The 14,002-nt window shown below is 43.0% G+C and overlaps 2 protein-coding genes across 5 annotated transcripts in view; both read left to right on the top strand.

Annotated features, from left to right (window-relative positions):
* GK5 (glycerol kinase 5) overlaps positions 1–12,962 on the top strand; it is a 29,302-nt gene extending 16,340 nt beyond the window's left edge. The window contains exons 13-17 of one of the 2 annotated variants that reach the window (XM_055723435.1): positions 1,355–1,458; positions 2,809–2,868; positions 5,645–5,778; positions 7,075–7,207; positions 8,200–12,962. In XM_055723435.1, the coding sequence (XP_055579410.1) occupies positions 1,355–1,458; positions 2,809–2,868; positions 5,645–5,778; positions 7,075–7,207; position 8,200 (432 nt within the window). In that variant the 3' untranslated portion in view covers positions 8,201–12,962. Of the gene's footprint in view, positions 1–1,354; positions 1,459–2,808; positions 2,869–5,644; positions 5,779–7,074; positions 7,317–8,199 lie in introns of those variants that run through there. The other variant, XM_055723434.1, reaches the window with a different exon arrangement.
* A 150-nt stretch (positions 12,963–13,112) lies between these two features.
* TFDP2 (transcription factor Dp-2) overlaps positions 13,113–14,002 on the top strand; it is a 63,157-nt gene continuing 62,267 nt past the window's right edge. For 2 of the 3 annotated variants that reach the window (XM_055723439.1, XM_055723436.1), the window contains exon 1: positions 13,221–13,525. The gene's annotated coding sequence lies outside the window, so the exon portion shown is untranslated. Of the gene's footprint in view, positions 13,185–13,220; positions 13,526–14,002 lie in introns of those variants that run through there. The other variant, XM_055723437.1, reaches the window with a different exon arrangement.

Here is a 14,002-nt window from a genome sequence, read left to right as displayed (position 1 = left end):
TGTATGTTAATGTAACAACGCAAAGTAAAAATTTATTTCTTCGACAGGTAGCCTAGTACCTTCTCTCAAACAGCCACCCTAATCATTAGAGTTGGTTTTAGGGATATAGAGCTTGATTACGCTAAGATGCTTCCATTTAGCATTTACTGTGAGTAATTGTGCTATGAATAAGCAAGCATTGAGTCATGCCAAATTCCAGTATTTGCAGACAGGAATCCTGAGGTAGGCAAACGTTAGTCTGAATCTTTTTTGAACCTTCAGTTTAATTAATATTCAAGTTCTAGAGATGTTGGTAGAACTTTTTTTTTATTTGATCTTTTTTGGTTTGCTTTGCGGGTTTTCCCCCCCTTGCTTTCTTGACACTGTCTCCAGAAGGAATGAATCCCAGCTAGCTTCTTGGTAAACACCCATTCTGTCTCTTTTTCTTTTCTTTTACTTTAATGCAGAAGTTTCTTCTAGTTAGGAGCTTACGCAAAATGCTAGTTTTCCTTTTGGCTATGTATACCTGTCCATACATATTTTTTTTCTTAATATATTATAGCATTTTCTTAACTTACTTTATAAATATGTATGTATATATTTTATTAGCGTGAAATTCAAACTTCTGGTAAGTGTTGTCATAACTGATATTTAGCATGAAACAACTGGAAAGGATTGTTTCAATTTAAAAAGTACCATCTACAGTGAAAATAAGATTTAGTATTGTCCCAAACCAGGTACAGCCCAGCAAACTAATACTTTGTGGTGTAAAGTTCATCAGAGGGGTGGAGAGAAGATCAGTCCTTTAGTTCTCATGAAGAAAAAAAAAAAAAAAAAAAAACCAAACCCAAAAAACCCCAAACAAAAAACAACTTGGTGATCATTAGAATTTTAGTTGGATTCTTATCAGTGCCGCTGGTAACAAGCTGTAGTATAAACTAAGAAAAAGTGTTACCATCTTTTTCAGTGTTACTTTAAAAAGTCAGTTCATCTTTTAGCAGTTGAGGAGTGTGGTGGTTTTTTTTAAAAAAAAAATAGTGTATATGTGAAATCTTGCTAGGGAACAGCAGTATCAGTGTGCCCTGTCCTGGACACTATAAGTATTTTAAAGAGGTCGTACAGATTAGTGCTGTTTACCATATCAAATTTGGAAGAAGTCACTTTAAACCTTTTTCTGTTGAAAGAAACTATTTAAACTGTTCACTGAGTTAGCTAAAATAACACTATATACCTCTTACGTGTTGTTTTCAATTTTCTTCTTTCACTATGCTGCCTGTAATTTTCGTAAGTTATTTTTTTTTTCTTACTATTTGACTTCTTTCTCAAAAGCCTTCAAATACAATTCACTGAACTCATGGTGAAATCCTTCCTGCAGGTTTCTGTGAATGACCCATATTTATGTGCCTCTTTCATGGGGCTGAAACCTTCTACTACCAGAAACCATCTTGTACGAGCTATATTGGAATCTGTAGCTTTCAGGTACTGTTTGCTTTATTATCTTGTTTATATTTTCTTATGCTTGCTTTTATTTTGATCAGCAGTGTTAAATGGATATGTGAACTTCTGCAGTTTGTAAAATATTAATCATAGTAATCCATTACTCATACACTGAAAAGGAATTTTAGCTGCTTCCTTTTTTTTTTCTTTAACGCTTTAGAAATAAATCCCTGTATATTTATTAGTTCAGAGTTTATGTCGTTAAGTAACCATAGAGAGATTCTTAAATTATATTGTGTTCTGCTTGTTCTAAAAATATTTTCTGTTTAAAGTTTGTCCTTATTCTCCTGACAGTGTTTTGTCAGTTATAGCTCATTCCAGTTGTGTTTAAAATATTCCTGAAGCTGGAAGATTTATATTAGGTTTTTGGCTAAAGTTCGAAATTTTGGTGTTTAATAAAATGCAGTAATAGGCATCTTCAGCATCTTTAAAGATTTGAATGGACAACAGCTTGCAGATCTGTCAAGGGTAAAGATACCTTCTAGTGACTGATGATAGCACGTCAGAAGCTCGTTGCAGAACACATGGGTTCTGCCTTGCAAACCCAATAGCGTGCCTTGAACTGAACTTGAATATGGCTTGAGCCTGGCTCACCTGCACTGTGGCCGGTTAGGGAGCACGGGTACGATCCTTTCTAGCAAGGCACCACCTTTGCTTTGGGCGTAATAACCTCCAGCAAAGCAGCCGAAAGGATGTCTGGAGGAAGGTTAACATTCTGCATTGCTGCAGCTGTTTCTAATGTGGGGGGTTTTTTTCTGCACTGTAAGAGGAATGTGACATGCAGTAATTCCTGAACTGATGCACAGGTCTCTTGGAAACAGGGATGTTAAGAATCTCATCTCTTCAAAATACCTAACTAGAAAAGGGTAGAGATCCTTTGTGTTTAGATTTTCTCCCATGTCAAACCCACAGCCTTCAGATGTTCGCTTTAAAGAACAGTTAGATAAACACGTATTAACACTGGAGACCTACTTTCCTCACTCTAAACCACTTGTTACATCAACAATTGCATCTTGTTTGTAGAAACCTATCAGCAATTTCAGGTGGGAAAAATATGCCTTCTACAGTGACTTGCTGTGGAATGGGCTGTGAATTAGCCATACTTGTGCCTTTGTAATGATGTATAACAATGATGGTGTCAGTCTTCGCCCCCCCCCCCCCCCCCTTTTTTTTTTTTTTTAATCTATGCATTCTGGAAACTTGTTGGCTATTGCAGCAGTTCTGACACAACTGAGGCACTTTTTGCCTTGTATTTTATTTTCTGACTATGTAGATACTGGAAACACTTTATGGAATATATAATGCTTAATTCAACTAAATATTTTTTTAAAGAAACAAACAGCTTTATGATATCATTGTGAAGAAGGTACGCATTCCTCTTCAAACTATTCGGTAAGTTCTGTGTGACTTTCAAATTTCATCTATGGGTAGTTTGATTTTAAACAGGTGTGAACTTGTATTATGTATTCTATCTTACTGTAAAAATTCTGCTGCTGAGAAATAGATGATTAACAAGTCAAACGTTGAATGTAACTTAAGTGGCAGTAGAGTCTTCCCCTACAAAGGCTGGTTCTTAATGGAGCTATTGACATTGGTGATCAGTAGGTGAGTAATGAATTGCTCTAATAATTTGAAGTTAAAAAAAATAACAAGGCAAATTCATGATTTCAAGTAGCACTAAAGTGCATGTAGCAATACATTCTGTTTCTGCAAGAAAATAGCAAAGGTCCGTTTACCCTTTAATACCATTCTTTCATGCTGAAATTTTCGGTGCTCAGCCTCCCACAGTCTGAATGCTTTTTGAGGACATCAGTTCATGAGATCTATTCATGAGGGAAAGAGGGAGAATATTTTTAGACATCAATTGTTAAGACATTGGGTTTGCTTCAATCTTTGAAGAAGCAAATCAGATGTAGCCAGGTAACAGTGATCCGTAGAATATGCTTTTCACAACGTCTTGGAAAAATTGACCTGAATTATGCATTGCTGGAAAACGACATGGCACAGGTCGGTGGGCACACCCCAGTCAGTTGTCTTGGAGCCTGCAGCCCTCACGCTGAGGAAGCTCTCCAAAATTTCTCCTTCTGGCAGCCAGGGGTCATCGTGATACCACGGTCAAGAACAGAGAGGCGAGCGTTCCTGTCCCCTTGCGGCTTTTTTCCTGATGCACATGCAAAGGGAGCATAGACTGGCAGGCGTACAGACAGCTGAGAAATCAGACCTTTGAGTAGTGGAAGTACAAAGTGGGGGAGGTAAAAGTTTCTGTCTCCATCGTACTGGGACAGAGCAGGCAAAGATGAAGGAACAGCCAGGCTTGGGGTGTTAATGAGAACGAATTGATGAAAAGTACTGCAACTTTTTATTCCTTGGGAAGCTTTTTTAGGTAGAAAATTGCATCCAAAATTTGAGAATATTAAGAATGTGAACTGAAAAATGGGAGGTGTGGAAGTACTACATAGGGCGCGCTGATCCCATTTACACTGTAATGTAAACTTTAAATTGTATGATCATGTTCTGTTTTATTCAGTAGCATAAATGTGCTGTTTCAGATACTGACTGTAGCCATTAACTACAATCAGCAGCAATTCAACTTGTGGATTAAGCATTAGAAGATAATGAGATAACACTGAACAGGTTTTTCAGTAGGGTTATAAACTGTTCTCCCATCCTTTTGTCCCCACATCATTAACACCTATCCATTACCTTTTTGATTTTTTTTGTTGTTTCTTTTGTCCCGTAAATGTGTTCATTCCCTTTTTAGCTGTTGTCCTGTATCCCTTGTTTCTTCCCAGTCTGACTCCTACAAGCTCTTGCAAAGTCATCCTTTTCATTAGTCCTCTACATTCCTATTACTTATCTTTGCTTGTCTCAACGCTATCAAGGAAAGCACAGAGAAGGAGCCCTCAGTTTTAGTCCTCACGTCCTATGTTGTAGAAGTCTGTGGCAGCCTTTATGAGGATGATGCTGGTGGTCCCTGGAGTCCTGGAATCTCACCTATCTACTTGTTCTGTGAAATAGCACATCCCCAGTCAAACGGCACGTCGGAACTTTTGAGCTAGAAGGTGTACTGTACAGATTGAATCTTCAAAGTATCTAGCAGCAAGATTTAGCTAAATGTAAAGCTATTTGGAAGTTTTCTCTTTATAACTTGAATCAAATGGATGTCTTATTTTTATAGAAGAAGGAAAATGCATGTCACCAGCATTAAGAAAGTGACGGTGCCAGTTAAAGGTTTTTATGCCATAGTGTAGAGGTGGTAACCCAGCTTAACTGTATGTGCAAACAAGCAAAGCCCTGTAACATCACTAGTCAGGCAGTGTCTCCTGGTTGTAGTCTCAGAAACAGCCAAAACATTTATGTAAAAGTTTTCTGAGGTATCACATGTAACAGATTTCAGCTGGCATATTTGAAGATTTCTAAGCAACTGTTAAGTTCTATTGCCAAACACTTTCTATAGTAATAAACAGTAGATGTCTTAACTGCACCACATTTGATAGAACAGCTCCCTGCCTGGCTGGTATTGGAGTCCAACAGCATAACGAACCAATCTATGGGAATGCAAAGATTACTTTTTGTTATAGCTATCTTTTATTTGCAAGAGTGATTACTTTGTACCACTAGTAATTGCTCTCAGATGATTAGAGAGTAGCATCAATAAGTTCTAGTTTCTTCATTAAAAGGGTCTTTGACATGATGCAATTGGGAAAATAGATGGAAGCCTCATTCTCTTCTCATAAAAAGAAGCAACTGTGAAGGCATTTTAGCTGACTACTACAAAGATTTGGTAGTAATGAAAAAAGTACCTTTCCAGATCTGAGAACACTTGAAAGGGTTTAATGTAATGATTTTGACTGTTGTTATGTTGTGGTGATAACTATGTAAAGGTTCTGTTATGAACCCTAACGTTTCAACCAGGATTATGGATAGTTTTAGAAGACAGAGCTTGCAAAGCTTTTGATAATGTGTCTTTCCTGTGTTCCTGTCTAGCATTCCTCCCTGGTTTATAGGTACTGTTGGGTTTTGGGGTTTTTTTTGCATTTGTGCATGAGTGATAGGAAGATTTATGCATAGGTGTGAAACCCCAGAAGTTATCTGAAATGTTGGCAATAAGCATTTGAACTAAACATGTTTGTTTTTTTTTTTTTTACTTCTTCCCCTCTCCCTGTAGAGCTGATGGAGGTGTCAGTAATAATAGTTTTGTCATGCAGATGACTTCAGATTTAATTAATAAGAAAATAGAAAAACCTGCAAATGCAGACATGTCTAGTCTTGGTGCAGCTTTTCTAGCAGGTCTTGCTTCAGGTATGTATACATTTAAAAGGGTTTTGATTTTTCCTTCCTAATGCACGTTTGTAAATACAGAGGGGTAAGAAAATCAGACAAAAAAGGGCATAACTTCAAATAATTGTAAAAAATCCTCAAAGGATTACTTTAGCCATTTTTGTGGGAATCCAGGGTGAGTAGTGTTTGTGTTTCTCTGTGTAGTGCTTTGTACCCATGTGTTTGTATTTGGTGGACCAAAGAAGCCAAATCATGGACCTAATGTGTATTTCTAACACCATGTCCCAGTTTACCGAGTATTTGTATGGTTGTTAAGTTTTACATAAATGAATAGTGACAATGAGTTTAATGTGAAAAATATCTGCATATACGTTTGTAAGGTTCATTTATATTTAGAAGGATATACTACTGGAGAAAAAGAGGGTGGACCCCATCATTGCTGCCTCCCTCTTTCTTGACCTGAACACTCTGCGTCCAGTCCCTTATTCTAGCTGGCAGGAGTGGTGCTTGGTGGGGATGGATCACCTGACAAGGAAGCTGCTGTGCTTACGTGCAGCCCTGTCATTCCTACTGAAGCTGTGTCCTGTCATCTGTGAACCGAGTCTTTAAGGTTTTCACAGAAATAAACACAATGGAAGTACAAAATAAATTATTATCAGGAAAAAAAATAATCCAGCTCTCACACAGAACTGTTTTATATAATTAACCAGACTTAAAGCAACAAACTGTCAATGGTTTTGCTTAATATGCACCTACAAAATGTATTTCCGTTAACTGCTTTGATATGTAAATAACACAACTGAAAGATAAAAACTATATGCTCAGGTAAGACTCATTCGGCAATTAAAACTGTAAGAAAGCTGCAGCCCTTGACAGACAAGAATAATTTATGTTACTGAATCAATCTGAGTGTGTAACACGAGGTGTTTTCTGCTGTTTATGCGATTTTTAAGACTAAGAAAGAAATAAGTGGTAAGTGTTGGTTTCTGTGGCCCTTCTTCACTGAGAGGGACCTGCAGCCGAAAGCACAGTGTGGATGAAACCTAAGGGAACTTCAGTGTAGCAGATCTGTTCCTTGGAAATCGTCCCAGTTAAGCAGATGTGCTGTTGTCAGGATTCCAAGCAAGTGGATGCTGTTGGAAAGGATTTTCACAATGTTAAAAATATGCTTCCCTCTGAGAAAGTTGTTGGTTGAGTAAAGAAAAGCTGTCATGATTTCTTACTGTGTTTCTGTTTTGGATCTCTTGGAAATAGATTAAAAAAACCCAAAAATAACATATTTGCAGTTCAGCTTGAGAATGAACTTTCTGTTTGTAGGATTTTGGACTGACAAAGAACAACTAAAGAAGCTAAGGCAAATAGAAGCAGTTTTTGAGCCCCAGAAGGACTCTGAGGAATACAGACCTGCTATGGATACCTGGCTACAAGCAATGAAACGCTCCCTACACTGGTAGAAATTGGCATTTTAATTACAGAAGAATTAAAATGTTTTAATTCATATTTATAAGATCTTGACATTAACAGGACAGTAAAAACAGTAAATGAAATTTGTGATGGAATATATGTGAAGTTATACGGTACTTCAGTTACCCCCCTGCTGCTAGATTATTTGCTGCACCATAACGAACCTTCCTATCATCCCTATGACAGCTGTAGTCCAGCTGCAGCATTTGTGTCCCTTCAGTGACCTCCTTTGGGTGGCCCAGCTGCTTGAATCCTACCCTGTACTAGATAGAGATGGAGAGTTTTTTCCTCTGATGGGTTTTCTACTGAGGAACTTGTCTCCCTTTGGATCTTTACAATCTTTGGTATGTTAATCATTAAGAAAGGGTAAAAGGCACATATACTTCCCTAGGCATTTCTAAGAAACATAAAATGATTGTTCAGAGATGGGTTGTGATGAACTTGATTGTGTACAAAGATACTTTCTTATTAGTAGCCTCTTACTGCCTTTTGATTGACTTTTTAAGGAAGCATTTGACCCAGCTCTGTAATAATGTTTTTGTGCACTAAATTATAATGAAATACAAAAGCAAATAGGCTTTCAGTATTCCATTTAAAAAAAAAAAAATCCTGGATTTTTGCAGCTGATGATTCCTATCTAGCTTGTAACTCAATTTTTTTAAAATTTTATAAAGACCAAAAGCTGTATTATCTGGCATGGCTAATACAAATACATTAGAAGTAGTTACAGGTATGCTGCCTAACTTGTAAAAATCCTTAACATTAGTATTTCAAGCCCATTGTTAAATCCAATTATTATGAGCTGAAAGGGGTCAAAAAGCTATTTTTGAAGCTATGAATTACTTGATATTTTTAAAACACATTTAATTATAATTTTTATGTATTTGTTTATCACTAATGTTAAATTATAATGATTTTCTCAGGAGTACGTGTAAATCAGTTTCAAAAATGTGAAACGATTAAATATTTTCATTTCAGAGTAATGACAAATTCAAGCTGTGAGTGATTGTGTTACACACACACACTGGAGACAAGAAATTTTTATATTTAACATTATTGAAGAGGACCAAGGAACTATCATTCACCACTTCTTGTGCTGAAACATGGAAGTTCAAATCATACAGCATTGCCTTAGTTCCTTTCACAGTCATCTGTGAACTCAGCCATGAGTTGGAGCATCTACACTAGTGGTGGTATTCAGACTAGATCTGATTTGCCTGTCAGCCTTAGCTTGTCATACCATTTTTCTTGTTCTTCTGTTACTTTCTGACCTTCAACATGTGCTACATCTTGGCACTTTTTTTTGTTTTTTCCCTCTGGGTATCCTTCAAGTTGCAGAGACCGTTCTCTCCTGAACCTACCTTGACAGGAATCCTGAAGTCCAGAAACAGTTCTGTGTGCTGATTTCTAGTAATAACAGCAGACTACATGACCTATATGGTTGACAGCTTTATAGATACTTTGGTTTGGCTGGTTTGTTTTGGACCATAATATATGGCTGTCCAGGTGCTAAGACTCTTAAAGTTTATTGATGAAATTCCCTCCACTCCTCCTCCTGCTGTAAGGTAAGAACATGTATTTACAGGACATCTGGAACCCTTGCTTTGCATCAACATCTGTGTTCAGATTGTGATTTTCTCTTGTCATCCCAACCTCGCAACCAAAGGAAGTGCTCATTGGCAAGAAGGTTCTCCTAGCCCGGCCAAACAGGGTTCCAGCCTGGCATTTTGGGCAGAAGTTTGTGACTCGGTCACTGGTATTCTACACTTTGTTCTCACTGAAGGAGTTTAGTTTCATCAGGGTCTGCCTAGGGATAATGTCCACCTATTACCCTCTTTATGAAGGCTTCTTGACTTACATTCACTTAATAGTTTTGTGATTTTGTTGGGTTTGATTAGGGCTCCCACAGTGTACCTAGATGGAGCTTTAATGGCAACTGAATCTGATTCTGCTCGGATCCCTTCACTGAAGGTATCTCAGCTAGCCACGCACCTTGCACGGCACCTGTACGTGGCGGTGGTCTTCATCCCAGCCGTAGCACAGCTAGAAAGATAGAAGATACACAAGACATTACATAGTCCTCTTGCTCTAGTGTCCTGGAGGACCTATTCTACATAACTGTTTACTGTTGTTACTGTTTAATTGTAAGCAGAAAATTCACCCGTTTTACTGTCACTAGCCTCAAATCTACAGGAGACAAACCTCACTGCAAATTAAGAACGCCAACAAGGCCTTACTATATTGACCACCTGAGCCTTTCAAATGATCTGCAGAGTTGTGAGTTCTCCGTGGAGAGGTTCGAAGTAGTGAGGAAGGCTCTGCAGCAAACGGGGTGTCTAACCCTACCAAGATGGTGCAGCCCTCGGAGGTTACAGCATCTGCCACAGCTTGTGATGTTTAGTTGCCCAAAGACGGAACAGACTAATAGACAGCTTGAAGAAATTTGGTTACTGATCATTAAGCCTCTTTTGCTTGTCTGTTACAACAAAAATTGATTTTTATCTTCACAGGAAATTTTTAATATGCTGATTATCTTTAAGTGGTACCTGTTAATTGATAATGGATTTGAAATGAGTTTTAAGCAATTAGTTATGCTTTTACAGCTACTTTGCTGTCTCAGTTTTTGCTGTACAGAAGGGCATTAAGACCATTATAGAAACTCAGTCATACTAACTTTTATTTAAAATATTTAGATTTTTACCTCAGGAGTTGTTTTCATCAGTTTGAAAAGTACATATGAATTTTACCTTTGCTATCAGCTGAGTTTGATAGTAAAGATCATACAAACATTGTAAATAATAACTAGCTTGTAGTTTTATCTTTTAAGAGAGACACCATGTTGATACTGTGAATGTTTTACTTAGGATTGGGTAGTAATGCACCTCATCAGGCATGTGAAGATTGGAAATTCAGTTGAGATGAGTTGATTATCCTTGGGCATCCTGTTTTCACAGGTACACATGGTGCTGATGGCAGATAATTTCATCCCAGTTTGGCAGTTTGATCATACATAACAACATACAGTCCTATTATATATGAGGGGGACTACATGGCATAAAAAAATCCCTCTAATGTTGGAGGGATCGCACTACTATTGGATTAATTACTGTGTGTTAAGAGAAAGGGCAGGTAAAATAGTTACCAGATAGCTGAAAAATGCTGAGCAGACGTCGTAGGAGTTTTCTTACATAACTAAGAAGAGAGTCGTGTTGGCTCTGTTTAAAATCTTACAGTAATGAACTTTGCCAAGATTTTTGAGTACCATTTTCTTTTAAGCGGTGTTTTCTTCTCTTGTGTAACAGCTAATGTTATGTAAAATTAATTCTGTTGCTCTTATCTGGTTTTTTGCAAGCACATTTATACTTACTTTCCTGTTGGAAGAAAGTAAAAAAAGGCAAGTACTGAGTTCCTGTTCCAGCCTGTTAGCTTCTTTTTGGCATAATCTCTGTAGCAAGATCCTTCAACTAGCACCACTGTTTTCTTGATCAGGGCACAGTAGTGAGGCTTACCAGTTGAACAGCAGCCTTGGGAGAAAAGGTAAGAACCATTTTGTGCCAGTCAGTGGGCCACAGAATTGAGGGGGTTTTGTGCTCTTAATGCCAAGCCAACAAGTACAACAGTGATCCCCTCTTCAAACAGGTATCTCAGTATGGCAGGCTGAGTAAGGAAAGACAGTAGTGCTCTGGCCCTGAAGTTGGGCAGCAGTTTTTATAGGGAGGGCAAGTTCAGCGGGAGAAAAGAAGCAGGGGGAGCTGTTTTGGGTGGGCGTTTGTATACGTTGTCACAGCAAGGGTTGCAGGCTGGCAAGAAAGCAATGAAACTAGCAAGTGTTGAGAACTACTGCATTGTGAAAGGGGAAGGTGGGGCATCTGAAAGGGATCTGGCCAGCCAGGGGGAGCATGGTAGGAGACCACTGGCCGTTTCTGGAGACAGGAGAATTTCCCACAGTGCAGGTTTTACTGTAAGTAGCCTTAAACCCATGCCTTAGCGTGCCTAAAAGAAACTATTCCAACATGTGTTTCAATGCAGCCCTCATTCTGGGAGAAAGTTTGGGATTTGTGTTCTGAAAGACTGTGTTTTGGTTTAGAATGTTACAACAGTAGCATACTTGCTCTTCATGCAAACTGATCGTTATTTCAGCAGCTTCAGACTCACTAGTGTAAATGTATAGTCATGTCTTTCTGCAGTTGGCTGTTGAAAGCAAACAAACTACAGCAATGATCTAGCTCCTGTTTCTCTCCTTAATGGTTAAAATGCCTATTTTTCATGTTCCTCATCAGTTACAGTATCTGACTTCAGTCCATCAGTATTTTCTTACAGAAAAGTAAACAAACCAATGAACTACAAAGAGGTATTTGAAGTGTAAGTGTCTTTATCACAGCTGGATTTGAGTTCAGGTATTTGTTTAGCTCTGGTAACTTACTGAATAGTGCAATAAACCAGCCAACCTGGTTTGCTTCCGTTTTGCTTCCTTTTCTAAGGCAGCGCGTGCCTTCTGCGCTTGTGTCAGGGCATGCTTCGGTCTCCTTCATGTTAGCTGTTGTGGTTGTACCTGTTACAGGGGTCTCCAAGAGAAATACACAACAGGTTGCATTTTTTTTAATGCTTCCATGAAGTTATCTTGCACAACACTGCGAATGTTGATAAAGGTCTTGTTGCATGTGATGAAGGTATTTTATAGAGGATGAAAAGAAACTAAAAGCACAAAGTCAGCAGATTCCTGTGCACATGCTGGATTTTCAGTTCATGAACTATCCCTCTGAAGTAAACAGTTCTTGCTTGCCAGTGTTCTCCTTGCTCCTTCGTTTCAGAATTCTCTTTTACAGGCTGAACAGCTGTTTGACGTTTCTTCCCTTTTTAGTAAAGGGGATAGGATCAAATATGTCTTTCTACAGCAATTAATGTTTTTTTAAGCAAGAAAAACACAAGTTTCATATGTTTGGTCTGCTCTGTGCACGGTCTAGAGGTTTCCACACCAGCGTCTGTTCCTGCATCCACATGAACCTCGCTTTGCTCCTCTTGCTCAGCAGCGTTAAGGTGAATTTGTGTTACAGAAATCTGAAAAAGGGGTTGCTGTGTGCCTTGGCCGTGTGCCTGGCTCTGTAGGAGGAAGACTGTAAGAAAGCTTGCTTTGAATGGAACTAGTGCCGATCTTTTTTGGGTTTTAACTCCCTGGCGTGTTTTCTGTTCGTGCTCTCTCTGTAAGAATACTTCATCCTGCCTTGTTGAAATCAATTTTTACAAAAGGAAACGCTGAAAGCAAATACTTCCTCCAGCTCTGATCGTGGGCGCTACGCGCAGAGCTTGGGCTCGGTTCCCCGGGGCCCGACCCTCCCGGCGGGGGCAGAGGCGGGGGGCCAGCGCGCCGGTACCCTGTCCCTTTGTTAGCCAGAGCGCCTTTGTTTCCCAGGGAAGAAACTGCGGAGCCGCCGCACGGCCCGTTACCGAACGCCCACCGTGCCCCAGGCTCCCCGAGCGCCGCCCCCGCCAGCGGCGCGACCGCGCTCCGTCACCTGAGGCGGGCGGACCCCGCGGCCCCGAGCACGGTAGCGCCAGCTCCCCGCGGGAGGGCTCGACCGGGCCTGCACCCCGCGCCACGCCGTTCCGTCTGTGTGAACACAATACGGGCGTCGCTAGGTGCCCCCGGCGGGCAGCGCCGGTAGCGGAGGGCGGCTGGGGCTGTCGGCGGCCCCCGCCCCAGAGCGGCCCGACCGGGGGCTGCCTGGGGAGGCGGTGGCCGTCGGTCCCGGCCGGCCACGCCCTTCCGCCCCGCCCCCTGCCCGTCGCCCCGCGGATTGGCGGGCGGCGTGTGTACACACACGGGATCGAGCCAATAGCGCGGGGAGGCCGCCTGACCTCACGCGGTGCGGCGGCCAATGGGCGCACCCGGTTGCCAGACGCCGCCAAGCTTGTGCGGGGGAGAAGGACCGGGGCAGCGCGCGGCGCGGCGGCGGAGCGAGGCGGCGAGTGGGGCCGGGCGCGGGGGGGGGGGGTCGGGGGGGGGGGGGAGCGCGCGGCGGCCGGGCTGGAGGCGCTGCGAGCGCTCGCGCTGCCACGCGCCGGGGCTCGCGGCCTGGCCCTGGTGGGCTCCCGTCCCCGGGGCCTCCTCGCGAGCGGTGGGTGCGCGGCGCCGGCCCGCCCGAGAGGCGTCGTCGGCGCGCGGGGCCGGGCGGAGCGGCTGGCTCCCTGCCGCGGCCGCCGGTGAGGGGCCGCCGCCGTTTCGTCGCCTCAGCGCCGCTGCCTAGGCCCGGCCCGCGCCACCGCCTTCCCTCCGCCTCCTCCCTCGCCGCTGCCGGGCCTGCGGGTAAGCGGGGAGCCGGGGCGGGGGGGGGGGGGACGACGCAGGCTGTGAGGGAGGGCAGCGTCTTTCTTCCCGGCGGGGGGGGACGCCGCTTCCCGCGACGCCTAACGGCCGCCCCCCACCCCCTCTCCCCTCCGGCTGGCGGCTCGGTCCCGCGGCCGCCCCCCGCCCTGGCCGTGCCGCACGCGGGGGAGGTGGCGGCGGGCGGCGGCTGCGTCCCGGGAGGGGCGCGAGCCGGTGCCTGACACCTGCGGGCGGCGGCGGGCCCGGCCGGCGGGTGACAGCGGCGCTGCCGGGCCGCCCGCGCCTCCATTGTGGGGAGCGCGCTGAGGGCGGCGGGCCCGGCCCGGCGGCGGGGCGGCCCCGGCCGGCTGCCGCGGTGGGGCAGGGGGCTGGCGGCCTGGGCGGCCCCCGCCGGGCGCGGGGCGGGTCGAGGAGGGGCCGGCCGGGGCCGCGGCCGCGCGGGGTACGGCCTGAACT

This window comes from Falco cherrug, chromosome 11 (genome assembly GCF_023634085.1).
Source record: "Falco cherrug isolate bFalChe1 chromosome 11, bFalChe1.pri, whole genome shotgun sequence".
Lineage (NCBI taxonomy): Eukaryota > Metazoa > Chordata > Aves > Falconiformes > Falconidae > Falco > Falco cherrug.
The sequence above is the reverse complement of the archived record's forward strand: the minus strand, read 5'-3'. Positions and strand labels throughout refer to the sequence as shown.